Source organism: Daphnia pulicaria, chromosome 1 (genome assembly GCF_021234035.1).
Source record: "Daphnia pulicaria isolate SC F1-1A chromosome 1, SC_F0-13Bv2, whole genome shotgun sequence".
In the NCBI taxonomy this organism is placed as follows: domain Eukaryota; kingdom Metazoa; phylum Arthropoda; class Branchiopoda; order Diplostraca; family Daphniidae; genus Daphnia; species Daphnia pulicaria.
Genome location: NC_060913.1, coordinates 28,042,838 through 28,060,579, shown reverse-complemented (window position 1 = coordinate 28,060,579; position 17,742 = coordinate 28,042,838). Strand labels below are relative to the sequence as shown.

General features: G+C 43.0%; 2 protein-coding genes across 2 annotated transcripts; both read right to left on the bottom strand.

Annotated features, from left to right (window-relative positions):
* Positions 1-19: 19 nt before the first annotated feature.
* LOC124320934 (neuropilin and tolloid-like protein 2) lies at positions 20-892 on the bottom strand. The gene is made up of 2 exons (XM_046783844.1): positions 414-892; positions 20-298 (listed from the first exon to the last, which is right to left on the bottom strand). The coding sequence occupies exons 1-2, from the start codon at positions 621-623 to the stop codon at positions 113-115; spliced, it is 396 nt and encodes a 131-aa protein (XP_046639800.1). The 5' UTR covers positions 624-892; the 3' UTR covers positions 20-112.
* A 309-nt stretch (positions 893-1,201) lies between these two features.
* Positions 1,202-16,989, bottom strand: LOC124312729. Its single transcript, XM_046777210.1, has 13 exons — positions 16,886-16,989; positions 15,205-16,551; positions 13,837-15,137; positions 13,241-13,774; positions 12,668-13,172; positions 10,871-12,607; positions 9,964-10,810; positions 8,852-9,894; positions 6,484-8,781; positions 6,009-6,421; positions 5,586-5,945; positions 2,493-5,519; positions 1,202-2,427 (listed from the first exon to the last, which is right to left on the bottom strand). The coding sequence occupies exons 2-13, from the start codon at positions 16,547-16,549 to the stop codon at positions 1,861-1,863; spliced, it is 13,977 nt and encodes a 4,658-aa protein (XP_046633166.1). The 5' UTR covers positions 16,550-16,551; positions 16,886-16,989; the 3' UTR covers positions 1,202-1,860.
* Between the last annotated feature and the right edge of the window lie 753 nt (positions 16,990-17,742).

The following is a 17,742-nucleotide window of genomic DNA, read 5'->3' as shown; positions in this document are numbered from 1 at the left end:
AATGAAAATTTAGGCGGGCTTCACTGAAAACACTTTTATTTTACATTTTTTAAAAATTAATTAATAGGATTACGTAGTCGATCACAAAGTAAAAATTCAACATTTTTCAATTTCATACGAAGGTAAATGTCGCTTGCCATCTCGACACAGGTCTTAATTTAGTTGCATCAAATTCTGTAATATTTTCATCATTCGAAGAAAACTTTACCGCCATTTGACTGGACGGTGAGATCACATCCGCTGGACTATCGTAACCATTTAGACTAACCCGAAGCGGATTGGCGAATCCGTCGAATACCTGTAACACGTTCAATTGAAATTCAATTCAACTTATTTATTTGCAGTAGGCCTACATCAAATCAAATAATAAATCTTTCATCACGTAACTAAAAGAGGTTATATAATAGACTTACGGTTATAAAATCACAGCACTCTTTGACGGAAACTTCGGTAAAAGTCAGATTAATTTTCTTTTCCGGAGGTGCATTGATTGTAAAGAGGCAACACAAATTGGAGCTGTATTCGTCCGGGAAATTCGGAGATTCAAATATCCCGCCATCCTCTGTCACATTTTTACACGATCCACAATCGCCTAAAAAAAGTTCAACGCAATTCAAATACATGCATTGTCAGTTGTCAGATTGTTAACTAGCAGACGAACATAGGCAAAACCGCAAAAGGTTGTCATGGTGAAAATCAAAATTCAAAATATCTAGAAAAATCCTTGAAATGGAACTTTACTTTGATCAAAGCTGTCATTTTCACTAGAGGTTTTACCACCGTCTCCAAAATGAAAAAAAAAATTCACTAACTTAACTACGTAACTGCTAGCGCGGGAGGATTGCTTTTTTAAATGACGTCCTCGAATAAAAAGCATGTAATGGTGATGAGTCCATTTAGTATTTACCTGGATGTGATGCAATCTGTCGTATATTTCTAGGGCATTTCTTTAAGTCGTTAAATTATTTTAAGGAAATGAGACGAGAACCAACTGTTTTAAAATTTAATCACATCTGAATTATTGGGGACGTTCGGTTTGGTATATAGTAATTACACAATCGATGAACGTAATTCCACTTGCAACCTATTGAATACTGAATAGATCACTCAATGAATGCACGTAACTTTTATCCAGCTGTGTTTCATCAGAGTACCGAATAGCAAGAAATGCACCACAGAATATCTAAAAAAAATGAAGTGGTTTAAATGAAATTTTTTTATTTTAGCTGGCTTTAGTGGACTTACAAGGTTGGGTTGGATGATGTGTAATATGGGTGAAGCCGGGATGAACAATCGCACTAAGACCTTGCCATAAAATTGAAATTATCTCTACAAATTTCCACTTCTCCAGTTTTTTCTTGGGGAAGGGGGTGGGGGTTATTTCTAAATTTATTGTGCATTGCGGTGCATTGAATTAATTTCCACTCCCAGTATCTCGTGTTCCAACTTCCATCTCCCATGATTCTATTCGCTCTATCTTTCCAACTGAATTAGTAAAATAAATTCATATTGTTTCACTTGGTCACATCTCATATGCATGAGCAAGTTTCAAATAAAAATAAATTTACAATTTAAAAAAATTGTTTATTGATTTTCTTGGTTGAATAATTGTAAAGATAATTGAGCATATGTACAGTACATGTTTTATTACTTTTAACTGCTTTCACTAGTGATTCTCAAATTGCGCAATCAAGAAATAAAAACAATTCGAATTAGAAAGCTCGGCTTCAGAAATTTTGATTGATTAATGATTAAAAATAACTGCGGTGACTTTGCTATAGTTAATTACATGACAAATGAAAGACATGACAAATGAAAGACGTTTTGAAACGTTCCTGAGTACAATTAAGAAACTAAGGCTTATTTTTTGGCAAGTGACTCGGCAATCAGAAGTAAATGTCCGAGATTTTCCATTTTTAGCTCAACAGGAATTCCATCCCATTCGGGACCTTCAATTTGTCGAATGGCGTACAGCAAAGAATTTTCAGGGGTGAGCCACACAGGGACAGGTTGCGAAGTTGTAACAATATTCACCATTTGCAGTAAAGTATCTAGAATTCCGCCAGCCTCTGCATCGGCACGCAATTTCTGGCTCGTCAATTTGGCCAAATCTTCAGACAAAACCGCAGTCCAGCCCTCGGGGATTCGTCCGCCAAAAATATCGTCACCTTTCATACGCGCCATGATGGCTTTAAGTAAACCAAACACGTGACGAACTTGCAATCTCAAATAGCGATTGAGAACGCTGAGTGTGGCGTTGGACATGTGTCGCTCGGTCAGGATTTGCGCATGCATCAGCTCCTCCAAAACGTCCGAAATGTAATGATTTCGCACTTTGCTGATGATGAGCGGCTCCGTATTCGAGTGAAGATGTGTAATGGCAGATATGAGAACAGATCGAGCCTCAGCTAAGCTACGGTTTTTCTCCTGTAATTGTAAAAAAAAAAATTCTAATAAGAGAAAAAAGCAAGTAGTTATTAACTATGTCATACCAAATCGGCAAGGATGAGTTCTTGTAACTGGGGTGGAATCGACGATGGCTGCCAAACTATCGATCTTCGCTCAAGGACTACCAGATAATTGCCCGATTCCATGTCATCTTTGAAAACAAATTCGGGGATGACGTCAAGTGCCAAATCTTCTGCAATAGTACTGCCTGCCGACCCCAAAACGGCAGCCACAGCAAATGACTCTGCTAGTTGGAGGGTGAGTCGGTCGATGACGTGATCACGGATAAAACGATCGACTTCTTCAGTGGGCACGTGAGCGTATAAAGACTCATCAAAGTCGGCCAAAGCTGCTGCACTGCTACAAGAGATGCGAACACGGCCCGAGCCTGCCCGGCAAAGAGGCTGGATGAAGTCTGTGAGAGCGATGGACGATGCGGCTTCCACCGCATGACTCAATAATTGACAGCTGAATGTAGTCTCAGGCAATTCACTGCCGGCACAAATCAGGATCACAGGAGCTGTTTCGTCCAAAACCGTTTTGGGTCGGACATTGACATCGACTTGTTGGCACTCGAAATAATCCAAGAAAGTTTTCTTCTCCGCGTTTTCCAACTGACTGAATCGATCCCACAGTTGTTTGAAGCCGTCAAAGAGATGCATCACGTGGTCTCGGGAGGCAACCGGACGTCCTCGATCCAGAAGGATCGTTTTCTGCAAAACGATTTCCGTGATCTTTTCCAATCCCTGGGCGATGGTCATACGATTAGCTTCTTCTAGAGTTATTTCGCCAAGTAAAACGGTTCGAACAAGAGCGACGAAACGCATAGCTTCGCCAAGGTATTGCAAAGCGTTCAGCTTTCGCATTCCATTTTCGTCATCCAGCAGGAAATTCAGGAACGGGAAATTGAGGCGCAATAGGCCGTTTCTGGCGAGTTCTAGTTGAACGGATTGTCGATCTGCAAAGACTCTTCTAGCGTAGGCCCAGTAGGAAGTTTCATTTTTCAGCAAGGATTGATGAAAGGCTTTCGAAGGTCCGGCAATGTTATCAAGTTCGACATCCAGATTCGTCTGTTGAATTAGCAGTCGGGATAAACCATTTTCAAAATCTTCTCTCGCCCGTGGTCCGCTTGCGTAGTTGGCCGCATTTGCCGTAAACGAGCCGTCAATCGAATCCAGCAATTTGTGAAGTAACAAGTGCCCGATGCGGAACTTGTCCGTCATGCTAAGTTGCGGTCTAGAGGTCACCAGTAACTGGCAAAGAAGGTCTAGGTGAACGACGATGTGATTCGACAGGAGTTGAATGAACGAACGACGATCTTCATTTTCCTTGCGCTCAGTCAGCGGCAACGTAAGTAGAAATTGAGAAATTGCCTCAGGGGTCGTCCGAGGATTCAAAGCAGCATTCATCAAAGCCAAAGAATTGAGCAAAAGGGCAAATCGGGTAACGATCGGTGAACAATTTCTGACGAAAAAAGTTGCCATCAAGGCTGGCGCTCGTGTCACATGAAAGCCATGGGGTGATTGAAAATCCCGGACAGTGGCCGATCGAACTCCCGCACGAACAATGTGATTGTGACCCAGCGCAACACGACAATTCACACAAGTAGATGTTACCATTGGCCGCCCACAGTTGCCAACGCAATTCAAGGTACCGCAGCTGCAAAGATACCAACGAGTTGGTTCCAAGGTGAAACTGGGCAGGTAGGGATGATTGTCGACACCAGGTAACAGAAATTCGGCTGAAGCGATCAGATTAGTAGTCATTACTCTCAGGAAACAGAGTTTCTTCGTCACGGAGACATCGTTGGCGTGGTAGGCCAATCGGGCGATGAAAGGAGCCCAGTCCGGTTGGAATTCTAGTAGAATAGGATAATGTTGAAAGGCGAATACATCCAAGAGACTTCCGCTCATCAAGCGTTCTTGAAAAGGATTGGCCGTGAAGTCTGCAGACTGCAGAGGGAATCCGAGAGAGAGCGGAGATAGTGTAGCGATGTAATCACTAATAAATTTGTGGTGGCTCAGTTCTTTGGCTATTCTTGGATGGCGGAGCATATTGCTCAATCGAGTCTGATCTCCTTCGCCGGAAGTGAAGCGCAAGATGAAGAAGAGCAAAGCGTCTGTGACGGATTGATCAGATTGATTTTTCCGCCAACGAGACCACTGAATGATGGCCGTTTCAGCTCCACCTGCATTCATAGACAGTTGCTGGCGGATGAGTGCTAATTTTCGAATGCGACCAACAGTCCAGTCGCCAGTCATGGCTGCTTGAATGACATCTTCGGATGGCTCTTGGTTGGGCTTCTTCCAGACATCTTGGTCGGCACAAGCGATTAATGCTCGCAAGAAACTTTGCACATTGACATTCAATTCTCGAGTTATCCAGTTGCAACGAATCGCCAACAGAAGCTCGTCGATGATTCTAACGCCGGATCGAGTTGATAAGACTGTGCGTATGATGACGGTCAAAAAGCGCCATGACACTCGAAGACGGGAATCGGAACTTAGAAGAAATTGCAGGAAATCCCGGATGTCGTGCGGATTGTTCTTGTGCTGTTGGATAAAGAGCTCGGCCACTCGTTCGAAGAAGAACATGAATTTTTGGTGATCTTGAAATAGTAATTCGACTGTTTCGGCACTGGGTGCCATTAAATGGAGGAACTGGCCTTCTTCTGCACTCAGGGGATGAGTGCAACTTGAGCAACGCCCTGCATTGTCGACATTTTCTTCTAGCAGTACGATGGAATTATTTGTGGGACATTCTCTTAGAATTTTAGCAAGTTCTTTAGGAGAATCACAAGTTGACGTGCTCTTAAGCAATGCGTACAAATCGGCCTGGCGGACGAATCTTCTTGCTTCGTTTCCAGTAGCAACTCTTGGCCGAATGATCGAAGTGACAACTAACTCGGTCAGTTTCTCAAAGAGTCTCTTGGGCGTCGAAACTTGCAAATCCGGAAGTTTAATTTTCGACTCGGGATCAAATAACAAGACACATTTCATGATTCTCAAGCCCAGCCAAACTTGTGGCAAGTCGTCGACGCGATCCAACAAACTCGACAGGGCCGGACTCACCTAAAAGAGAACCAGAATGTTAAGTAATTACAACACATGTAACAGAAAACGAACGATAATGCATACTTCGATGGATGAAACTGCTTGCATAAATTTCCCTTGAGAATTGAGGGTATCTGAAGAAGCCAATGACGCGAGTGACAAACGAGTCGCAGTCTCCGTGAAAAATGTCCAATTACGCATCCGGCCAGTAGCACTGCCCCAAATGTCACCATCAGTCACATCCGCCTTGGCGAACGACGCAATGCTGGCCAGTTCAAGAGCAGCAACCACATCAGCTTCGCGCTGTTCCCACTCGATGAAAAAATTCTTCGGGTCTTCAAACATATTGTCCACAATATAACTCATCTTCGACAAGGGCAATTTTTTCAAACAGTGGTGTAAATGTGGAGGGATACGAAGTAAAAACCAATCTAGGAAATAAGCCTTAATAAAACGCAATTAAAATTAGTTTGAGTTTATCAAAAATGTTAAAAATTGAAACCATACTTCTTTAATTTCCTGTGATTTTGCATCTTCGCTTTTAGAGACACGATCAAGAAGCCACTGTAACGGTCCGTTAAGATGGGTGTCGAAAGACGCCAGTAAGCGACCGAAGGGTTGCGTGCAAGTGCGGAAACCAATTGGCATTTGGACAAGGGAATCGGATGAATTGAGCGACATCAGTCGGTCAGGATAGTTGGCGTTGACGAAATCACACCACAGCTTTGTTGAGGACTGGTCAGAAATGCGCCAGACGTCACTGACAAGTAAAAGATGAGCCAGTGGATTGCTGATTTTGTGTTTGAAAACACCCCACAAGCCTTCTGTTAACGACGACGATGAATCGAAGCTGGCGTCGTTTACGGCATCGACCACATTCCAGGTGATTTGGTTCTTCATTAGCTGTGCCAGCAAACACTCTATTAAAAAAATAATAATTAATTGTCAGCATTTTCCTGTAAATTGTTAACATTCGGCTCACCTTTCAGTAATTCAATCAAGAGTTGATTGCCCTGCAGTCCCAAGGCCGTCCGTACACCACTGTAGAACTGGCCCAAGCTTAACCGTAAGCTAGCCAGACTTGTTTGTAAAACTGGACCGAGCATTTCCAGCAGCAATGACTTGAAAGAATCAATCGACATTTCCTCGATAAAGCTCGACAAAGGTTGGTCAGAAGGCGATTGAACCAACTCCCTCAGCGAGATTTTATGCTGGTCGGCTGGGCCACTGTGAACGACTTCGTCGACGAAACAGTAATTCCAACTGTCACCAAACGAAAAGACCCAGTGGATACCAGCTGGACGAGGATCGACGTGAACGATGAAAATGACGCGGCATTCGGTTTTCTCAAAACGCTGTTCCACTTCGTATTTGGCCAGTTGAAATTGCTCGATCGGACCAGTCACCGCGTCGTACTGGACGAGGAGACAAAAGTCAGGATCGCTTAAATCTTCGTCACTGATCGATTCCAGCTGTCGTACGAGTTCAAGCTCAGTTTGGACGTCGAAAAGTTGGATCACGGAATGGTTAAAACGGGACGAGTCGATCGGCTTAATCTCCAAATGGCGAAGCGTGTTGGTCATGACGACCATCCGTTTTGATTTGATATTCTGAAGAGCGTCATCGAGGCTTTCCAAAACAAAGCTGTGGCGATATCGTCGGCAGACGCCCTGCAATTCCGGATGGCGGGTGATGGAATCACGTTCCAATTTGATCATGGCCATTGGGTTGACAGCTCGCATCCAGATGGAATTTGCACTGTTGGGATCCTCTTCTTCGTCTTGTTCCACTTCCATAGGAATGCCTCTGTCTTGCAAATGAAGAGCTAGCGAGGCGAAAGATTCTTCGTGGTATCCAGAAATAAGTTTCTGTCTCTTGATCGCCTCTGGAACAGCAAGCCAGACGGAATGGGATTCGACACCGTGGAGCCAAGTCTGCCCGGCGTCATCCAGAAGGTGCGACGGCCTCAATTCATGCTTTTCAAATCTGGACAAGATGGCTGGAGACATTAACTCTCGATTGAGTGCTACGTCAGTATCCTGCAGGGCGATGATTCGAAATGGGCCGCTGGGAAGAGCAATGGCTCGGATGGAAGGACCGAGAGCGATCTGAGTCATGGTAACCTCTCCCTGGGCCCAGTACTGTTGATTGAGGACCATGTAAAGGGATTCGAAGAGTTGATCTGCGTGGCAAAGGATAAGCACGCCACCTGTCCGGATGGCTTGCTCCACTTGGCGCAATTTTCTCGTCACGGCTGTCACTTGTAGATCGCCGGGGAAACAGGAACCGAAGAGAACGTTCCAGCTCATGCCATTTTCCAATTTACTTTTGACGTGGCGGTTGAGCAGTTGTAAACCAATCAGAGATCGGTTGAGAATCATCAAATGTCTGGCGATGTGAATTGATAACGGTTTAGAAGAATCCTGGATGTTCGAGACGATGAGATCCAGTGGTGACGTAATTGGTATGGTCATTACGTTCATTCGGAGGTAGTCCGCCATGCAATTCCTGACCAGATTTCGGGCTTTTTCATGGCCACCAAAGTTTCGAATGACCGACTGAATTAAAAAATGTTGTGAAATATTCAGTTCACGAAAGTCTTCCATCTGGTTGGCCGATTCAAACACAGAGCAGACGAAATTCTTGACGCAGAAGAAAAAATCTCTCATGGAGAAGAAATGTCCGCCACCAATATCTTCTCTTTTATCCAATTCTTCGTAGGTATTGACGATACTTGTTAGACTTTCCGTCAACATGTAACGGATGCGCTTCCTTTTCGATTCTTTCACGTACTTGGCGATTAAAGAATCGGCCAACTGTTCGGCCGATCCCAGTAGATCCTTCTTGTCAGCTTGCGTACGTAAAATCAGGATACCGCGATTCACCTGCGCGGCGTCCACCACCCAATTACTGAGGGCAACTACCGAGTAGGGGGATTGTTGCTTTTCGCCGGATGTCAAAACTGATTGGCGTTCTAGTTCGGCGTGCAACACTTTGATTGGTTTTTCTGGCGACATATCAGCCAGGCCGAGTTCATCCAGCACCACCATGGCCAGCATAGTCTTCGGGTCAACACTGAGTCGCTGGGCCGATTCGAAAAGAGCTTTGAATCCGGAAGATGTTGAAAGTGGAGAGCACTGGAAATAAAGTTCAGTGATGGCCGGCAAATCTCCTAAACTGTGCCGTAGCGTGTGGTTGCCAGGAGATAGAACCAGCTTGAGGATTTCCACTGACAAAGATTTCGATGATCCAGGGCGTCCGACAATAATCAAGAAAATTCCTAAATTGTTAACACGAAAAGGAGAAAATTAACATTTGATGACTAATTCCAAATTACGGATAATAATTACCATTTAGTACGCAAACGTACAAGGCGAAAAGATTCTCGCAAAGGGCGTCGTTCAACGCAATGGCGCCGGAACCAATGGAAGCTCCGTGTGCCTGCTCGTACAGCATTTGGGCGATAATTCTGGACACTTCAGTCATATTCTTGGAGGCGGTTTGATTTTTTCCAAAGACATTCTCCAAGAATATCTTACGATTACGGAATCGGAAAGCGTAGACTAGATAGATGGTCAAATCAGATGCTTTTGCCACATCAATTTGCGACAATTTTTGCCCAGCCGGAGATTGACAGAACCAGCGGAAGAGTTGAACTGCTCGGGTGGCATCACGAAGAGACACGGCCGACTCTGGATCGACACTCAATGCTCTTGCTACTCGGTGACTCTTTTGAATGAGACCGGAGAACCATGTGACGCAGGCCGGGAAGAAGATGGATATTGGTAGTCCGTGTTGACAGATTTCATCGATGTAAGTGTCTTCAGCCTCGCTGCAAAGATGTCCAAAGTCGTAGATGTGATCGTAGAAGGCGATTGGTAACTCATTGACGCGGTAAACCAAGTCGCCAGTAGTGCGGGCGCTGGCGCCATTTCCATCTTGGGTCGTCTGGGCAAAGCGAAAAGCCAATCCGACAGCGGCTTCCTTATCGGCCTCTTGCAGAAATCGGTAAGGATTGGCAGCGCCCATCAAATGTAAATTTTTCGGCAAAACAGTTCCGTGACAGTGGCGATCGAGCATCAACTCTTTGAAGAAAGCGATGACAGGAGGATCGGCCGTGTTCATTTCGTCGAAAAAGAGGAACACTTGAGCTTCGGGATTCATCATGACAATAGTTACAGCACATTCAATGCTCTCTTTGACATGCTGGATGGACGTCCCGCTGTTGACGTTGAACACTTCGAATGTATGTCCCAGTAACGTCTGAATCAGGAAGCGGAATAGAGCGCTTTTGCCAACGCCAGCTTCTCCAAAAGCTACCACCGGTAGGCCACAGCGAATCCGATAAAGGGCGAACATCATTTTCGTGATATTATCACCCGTCAGCACGTACCTTGAATAAGAGTCCTTGTATAAAAAAAATGTTTTCTCAACAATGTTTTTAAAAAATGTTAAAATTTACCCTTGTTCTTTTCCTGTGAGTTCGAGCAAACGTTGACTAGCAGGAGTGTTTTTGGGGTGGCTGTCCATTTGATGAACTTTTGAGATACTAGTGGCGGTCCCATCCAGAAGCAAGAGAGACCTCATGGCATTGAGAATCACTTCGGTGCCTTCCGTGTTTTCCATTAAATTTCTACATCCGCGGAGTTCTTGGAAACGGAGACACTGCTGCTGCAGAATGGGCAGCAAGCAGGTGTGAAACATATTTTTCAAAGCGTCCGCGTCACGTCCGACAATGTTCATCCCGGTGACTAATCCGTGCTCATCGAGTCCGAGCAGAAACATTGCCCTTTGACGATTGGTCCAGTCCATTTCGGCCAGTTTCTTTCCATGATTGACCATCGACCAGCAACGGGCAATGCTGTCATTGGCCACTTTGAGTAACATGTTGAAAACATTGAGTTTGAAGACTCGAGCCAAATCTTCGCGTTCAAACAGGTGCACAGCAGAGCCATTAAACCACATACTATGAATCATGGCAGAGATATGGCGGTAAAGGAAGGAGGCCATTGCGTTTAGAGCTGTGAAAGTGGGAGCAGTTCGATTTTCTGGATGCTGGAAGGCGGCCACTAAAAGATCGAAGGTTAGTTCTTCTGGAAAAGGCACTGCCGAAATGGTTTCGGGTTCTAAACAAATATAGTCCCACGCATTCAATCCGCCTTGTCCATCTTCCTTAAGCCGCAGAAATTTGCCAGCAGCTACAAGAGCGTTGGAGCGATTGATGGAAATGGGTTGACCAACAACTAGTGGCATCTCGGCTAAATCATAGGTGAAAAGAGACCTTTCGCATTCACAAATCTTATGTTTACCTGCGCAAAAAAATGGGTCAAGTTAGTTTTTAATTTTTAAGTAATTTTAAGTTAACTTACCCAAGTAAGCAATGATGGGAAATTCATTCACTCCGAAAGGAGAGGCGAATTCCAGGGCGATGCTGGTCTGCGGAGAGATCAACCAAAATCCTAATTTGGCTTTTTTTGGATCGTAGAGAGCTCCATGGATGAGTAAAGAGATCAAAATGTCGTTGAACTCGAGGGAGACAGAATGGGCGATATCTAGATGAAGATAAGCGAATCGTTTCCTCGATTGACTAGAAAGATTTTCGATTTTCTTCAAACTGGCCAGCAGTTCCTCGACGGAGCCGATCCTCACACATATGCGATAATAATCAGGGGTTGGCACTAGATTCGATGCTTTTTGCATAGCTTGCTGGCTCTTGCCGCAACCGGGCAATTTCGACGTGAAGAAATGAAGATTCGCTGCATTCGGCAAAAGACTAGAAAAGCACTGACGCAGTTGGTCAGTAGTGAAGTTGATCTCTAGCAGACGATCGGAAATGAGACCAAGGCGGGCGCCGAGCGATTTCGTTGACTGGACACGGTGATGATGCTGAGCTAGTAGCAAGAGTTTAGTACGTCGTTCCGGCAAGACACGATCAACTCCATCTCGGACGGCACTAGCGCCGGCGACGGTAAGCCTCTCGACATGAACAATAATGAAAAAGTCTTTTTCAACATTGGCTACAGACCAAAGTTTCATGAATCGTTCGACTTCCAGCTTGTCCGTATTTGTCGTCACGAAAAGGATTCGGCTGGGCTCTAATGGTTGGCGAGTCAGTGAAATGTAGGCGGCCAAGGCACTTCCGACCAGTAGTTCTCGTGAAACGTTCAAGATGACGACTGATTTGTCGATAAAATGAGACTTTAATGTTCGACCGTAAGAGATGAGGAATGCCGGGAGGGCGAGATCTTGACTTCTCTCGTGGAAGACGGCTTCAATTAGTCGGTGTAGATCACGGAGAATTTGAAACAGCTGAGCGGTTGACAGCCAACCCGTTGTGTCGCTGATGCGAGGTGCTTCTTGAACCAGTTGATTGACTAGTGTTTCCATTTTGACTGTCGCCGAAGGCAGTAGAATTTTCAAAATTGAGAGGACATCTTCTATTTGGTTCCGGCCAATCAAATCGGCCAACTGGAGAAGGTAACCGCGAGAGAAGAGCGCTAAAAGAGACATTTCTTCGATTTCTTTCCACCGTTGATTCCATTCTGCAAGCTTGGCACTCAGTCCATCAATCTCCTTTTCCAAATCAGCCAATTCAATGACGATCCGCTTACGGAAAGTATAAGAGATGCATCCGGAAGCGAAAAGAAGACCAAACACTTCGGAAAGTTGCTCGATTTGTCCGACGTTTCGTCTGGTACGACCCACCAAGTCTTCCGTATTGTGACTGCCGTCCGCCACAGAAATGTCCACTGCCATATCCAGCAGCTGGAAAGCTTGTTTGAGTTCTTCCATTGAAAGCGATCCAGTCGGTTCTAAGCGGATTTCGATCGAGTAGGATTCGCTTTGAGGATCGATAACAACTGTGCGGAGCTTGGCCAGTTTTTCTTTGGCATCTTCAGATGGTGAAATTATACTGGCGCGAACAGCAGCTTGAATTTCGGGAAGCATATTAGCCAGCCATTTGCAATCAATCGGCTGAACGCGGCCAGAAAGGCGCTGGGCAAAACGTTCTTCTGAAACCCGAACAACTTTCAATAGATCCCGATACGTTTTGAACTTTTTCTGGAGAAAAGGTGCGATTCGAGTCCGAAGTGTCTGGAGTTGACCTGCAAAACGGACAGCATCAAAAGTTTTAGATCAAATGAAGAAATAACTAACAGAATTACCGTATGCAACAAGCAAAGTGCCTTGTAGAATTTTCCCCATGGCTTCCATGTCATTTTCGTTTTTCTCTCTCAACCATTCAATAAGAGGGGAAGAATTTCCGTCTGTTACCAAGGAACTAACAAACTGCATCGCCTCTCGGGTTTCTGGCCGTTCTGAATCGATGTTGAGATCTTCCTGCAAAATCCTGAGGATTCCTTTTTCTGTGATTTGCGCCAGAGTCATTGTTTCCCACTGATTCAACAAATTACTCTGGACAAAATGATACATGTTTTCAATTGGGCCTCGTTCGCAGATGGTGAAGAACCGAAGGGCCGTCACGAATGGACTAATAAAGTGTCGCAGCTCTTGAAGGGTTTTAAAATTTCGGTAAGCTACAGAAACACCTTCGATTACTAGGCCATGTAAATGTTTTCGCGAAAGAACATCGGGATCGGGAGATATCATGATAATTTCTTCCATTTGCTTGAATGATGCGGTGCCTTCTGCAACAGTGCGGGCCAAGTCCTTGGCGGAAATAATAAAAAAATTAATCAAATGAATTTATTAAAAATAATTAAAATTTTACGGCTTACCTTCCATTCGGAGGCACATTCGCATACAAGGACGTGAAAATCTTCTTTGGACAACGGATACCTCTCCGACACCGTTGAATCCGATACTTCTTCTTCCATGAAAACGACACAGCCTTTGATGCCTTGCAGATCCTTGACCATTGGTTTCCATACTTTGTTCATGAATAATGAACATTCTCTGATTTCAAACAGCCACTGAGCGTCTGTCATTTGCATAGGTAACGACAAATCCAGTGCTTCTTTCAAGGTTAGACTACTTCTCCCAGAATCAACTGCCTTCAGGTATCCCTCCTCCCACTCTAGCGGATGTAAGATTTGGATAGTTTCGGATGCAATGACATCTTCTTCACCATCTTCCAAATGTTCGTCGCTTTCGGCTTCTCTAGTGGTGACTACATTTAAACGAGCAAATCTACTGTAGAGTAACACGAACAGCTTACGGCGACCTCGCAATTCTTGGACCTCTTGACGGAAGTCGGCTTGCTTCCGCTCTGTGAAGCCAACACCTTTCAGACAGTCAAGCACTTGTGGGTCCTGAAAATGACGAAAAACAATGATTAGATCATTTTTTCTGAAGAGGAGGAATGTGTATCTACCTGAAGAATAGCAAATTCAATCATAGGAATGCTTCTGCTTTGAATTTTGTTGAGGATTTCTTCCAACTGATCGAAATGATTCTCCAGTTTCTCGACAATTTCCTTGGTATCTCCTTTTCGGAAAGGCTTCAAAACTTTGTCCACGCAAACACCAGGTTTCTTGAGAATCAAATGCAGGTTCTGGAAAAATTTTCTAGGCAATTTGCTCATAGCATTTTGAAGATCAGCGATGCTGGGACATACGAGAAAGGGAGTGTCTTCTCGCTGCGCCAATCCGAGTAAAATGAGTTTCAATGAAGGAACATCCTGAAAGAAGCCCAATTTCACATGTTTAGCTGCCATGTCCAGCACTTTTGATTCGATCAGTTTTTTAGTCTGCGGGAAATTTTTGAGGCCGCTTTCTTCCAGTTCGGCAAAGAATCGATATTCTTCCTTGTTAAAATTTGATGTTTCTTTCAATTTCAGACAGGCAATCTCTTCGACGACGGGCACTACAACTGGCAACATGTAAATGGGAGTGCAACAAGCCAGTTTCACCAAGTTCGAAATACTCTGATTGAAAATGAACTTGATAGACTCATCGAATACAATCCTCTCTTTTTCTCCTCCTCCATTCACACCAGCAATTTCTTTGGGTAGAAAAGTTTGATGGGCGTCGCTCATAAAATCAGACCGAAGAATTCTTCTCAAGTCTTCGATGCTAGTCTTGTGTATCAGAAGATGTTTCAGCAGAAGTGGATCCAGAAGTTGCTTGTACTTGGGACTTTTGGTCAAGATTGGTCGCAGATGAAAGTAAAGTTCGTCAATGTCGTTCCACTGAATTAAAAAATCGACAACTCGAGCAGCGCTTTCTGAGTTATCCAGCAATACTTCAGGGATTTCTTCTAGGCTCTTGAGTATGGACTGAAACAGCTCCTTGCGTTGGTATCTTTTGATAGCTGCTGAATGACGATTGATGCGGAAGAGAATCCACCAAAATTCACGCCCAGCCCGGATGGCAATTTTCTCCAAAATGTCATTAAAATCTTGGTGGTTGAATTTGACATTAGTAATGAAGTTATGCAAATATTTCGAGAATTCTTTGCTTTTGAGCTCCAACATTTCTCTTAATTTTGGCGAATAAATATCCATCTTGTAAACTCCTATTAGCAACAGGATCAACAGGTCAAAATTTACTTGCAGTTCTGGTTTCTGAATCCACTCATTAAGAAACTGCCGAAAACCATCGGAAGAGCAAGTGCCTGCAGTTGTCGTTATCTTTTGCACAGAATCAACCAGAAAATCGAAAGCACGATTCCAATCTAAACATTAATAAAGAATGTTAATCACTACTAATGGTAATATGGTGTACAACATGATAATTAATACCTGGTAATAAGTTTTCACATGTGTGGTTGAAAACAATGTTGAAAAACTCGAATGCTATTTTTTCTCTAGGCTCTGATTTCTGATTAAACGTTTTCAAGTTTCTCAAAAATTTTGAAATCACGGATCTATTAGATTTGGTCTTGAAAATAAAAAAATGCCAAGTGTCAGGAAGCAATTCGTCCGTCCGGTTGTCCCGCTGTCCATCTCCTTCATATTCGATTGTATTATCATCGGTAGTAGTGTGCACAAATTTGAATTTTGAGCGAATCTGCGAAGGGACCGGAATAATTCCCTTGAATATCCGCAAATCCGCGTTGATTTCAATGACTGATTCAAATTTTCCTTGAGGATGTGCCCATTCTCCTAAATGTTTATCTTCTCCAATTATCTCCAAGATATGATTTTCAATCAACGGTGCTGCAATGTATACGGTAGCTGTTAATGCAGACGATTCTTCAACCAATACATTATTGACATTTGAGTCGGTCTCCACTTCAATTTCTTCTCCATCAAAAGTTGGTGAGAGTTCTTCCGTTTCCACTTTTATGGATGCTCTCTCTTCTAATAAGCTGCTGGCCGGTTCTTCGAATCTTTCCTTACCGATCTCGGACACGTCATCTTCGGTATCAGGTGCTGCAAGGAATTCTGTAGCTGCCAATGCAGGTTCTTCAACTTTAACTATTACTACATTATTGACATTTGAGTCGGTCTCCTCGTCAATTTCTATTTCATCAAACGTTGGTGAGAGTTCTTGCGTTTCTACTTTGATAGATGCTCTCTTTTCTAATACGTTGGTGGCAGGCTCTTCGAATCCTTTCCTACCGATCTCGGACACGTCATCATCGGTTTCCGAATCAATTGTAATTAAATCAGCTGGATCTTCGGTTAAGTCAATTAATTCAATTTCGTCCGCAGGTAGGCTCGGATTTCTATTGAAGCTCACCTTCTTTTCAACAGCATGATTGCTGGTATCTGATGATGTCGCAGGAACAGAAGATGAATCTCGGTCTTCAACCCCGATTTCAATTTTGATGTTAACATTTTTCACATTCTTGATTTCTGGAGAGTTACAGCAGGAATTTCGATCATCTCTAATCAAGATGTTATCTTCCTCATCATGTTTAGTTTTGGATTCAGAATCTTTGGCATTGGACTCCAGCTGATCGTCAACCTCGATTTCTATTTTTATACAGCCTTCATGGTGATAGAATGTGACGTCTTCTTCCACTTTCTGAATCTTCTTTGGTTTTGGAGAATTGTACAATTCTCGGTCATCAGTTTTGGTGGGCTCTTCCTGCCCAAATTTGCCATCATTTTCCGGTCGTCTTTTTTCACCTCCGCCCATTCCTTTTTAAATATAGTTTAGAATTAGATAAGAGAAACATTTAAAAAATATATAAATAACAATTGATAATTCAGAAAAAAATAATGTCTTTCTTACAGAAATAGGTTGAAATCTACACGAAAGAGGAAAAAATGGTAACATAATGTTCAGAAGTTTTTTTTCTTGTAACATGATCCAATAATATGACGTGAAAAGGCTTGACTGAGAGGAGTTTTACGAACAATAAAAACTTATACACTTAGCAAAGAGTAAACTGGCAGTTTTCTCTTACAAAACTTTTGGGGTGAGAATGAGAGTAAACAATGCAGATTAAAAGGAAATATTGTTACAACTTACTTCAGAGCACAAGCAATTTTGGTTCTGATTGTCCTGAAAGATTTTCCGGAATTGTTTCTCTCATTGAAAAGGTTTGACGTTGACTTTTCCTTCTCTTCGTCAGGAAGTTATAACCTGAAAGAGAAAACCAATAGAAAATATGTGTTATTTTCATTAAAAAGCTGATACCAACATACTATTAAAAGATACTGAAGCAACAGTTCTCAAGATGAAAATGATAAAGTTTTTACTGAAACGAGATGTTATTTGTCGGTTTTAAGTCAAGGCCATCGATAATACTTCATTCGATCTCTAATAAGCCAAGATGTAAATGTTAAATGTTTTTAATGGCTCACCAATGTTTAACTAAAAGTTTCCTCTTAATAGCGAGGTGTTGGGTACTGGATGGTGACGTACTATGAAATTAACGAGAAATGTAGTCTACTCTAAACGTTGGGATTTCGTAATTTCGTAACAGACGAAACCGCGCTGTTTTTTGTTTTTTTTATTTGTCACCTGTTGGTCTCCATAGATGTCACTTTTCTAAACGCGCGCTTAAAAAAAAAAAAAAATTTCAGTGTTACTCCTTACTGCTTTTTAAAAATAAAAGCCAAGTGCACGAAAGCGAATGGAATAAACTAAAAATTAAAATATTTGTCTTGAAGTTTTTCTTTTTCGGGTTTGAAGAGCAACGATCACTTTAATGACAGTTTAACACCTATTTTTAAAATAACGCATTTAAAAGATTTTCACTGCTGTACCCCTATTTCCGTCACAAAATTAAATGTTCTGATATTTGCTGTGAGCCTGTGACTATACCTCCACTACTGGCGGGAAAAATCAGCGCATTATCTAAGTAGAACACTCACAAGATAACA

Coding starts and splice junctions, on each gene's coding strand:
- LOC124320934 (XM_046783844.1), bottom strand. CDS start 623: ATGTATTTGAATTGCGTTGAACTTTTTTTAGGCGATTGTGGATCGTGT. Junction 299..413: donor AGTGCTGTGATTTTATAACC/GTAAGTCTATTA, acceptor AACGTGTTACAG/GTATTCGACGGATTCGCCAA.
- LOC124312729 (XM_046777210.1), bottom strand. CDS start 16,549: ATGGGCGGAGGTGAAAAAAGACGACCGGAAAATGATGGCAAATTTGGG. Junction 5,520..5,585: donor AAGCAGTTTCATCCATCGAA/GTATGCATTATC, acceptor GTTCTCTTTTAG/GTGAGTCCGGCCCTGTCGAG. Junction 2,428..2,492: donor AACTCATCCTTGCCGATTTG/GTATGACATAGT, acceptor TTACAATTACAG/GAGAAAAACCGTAGCTTAGC.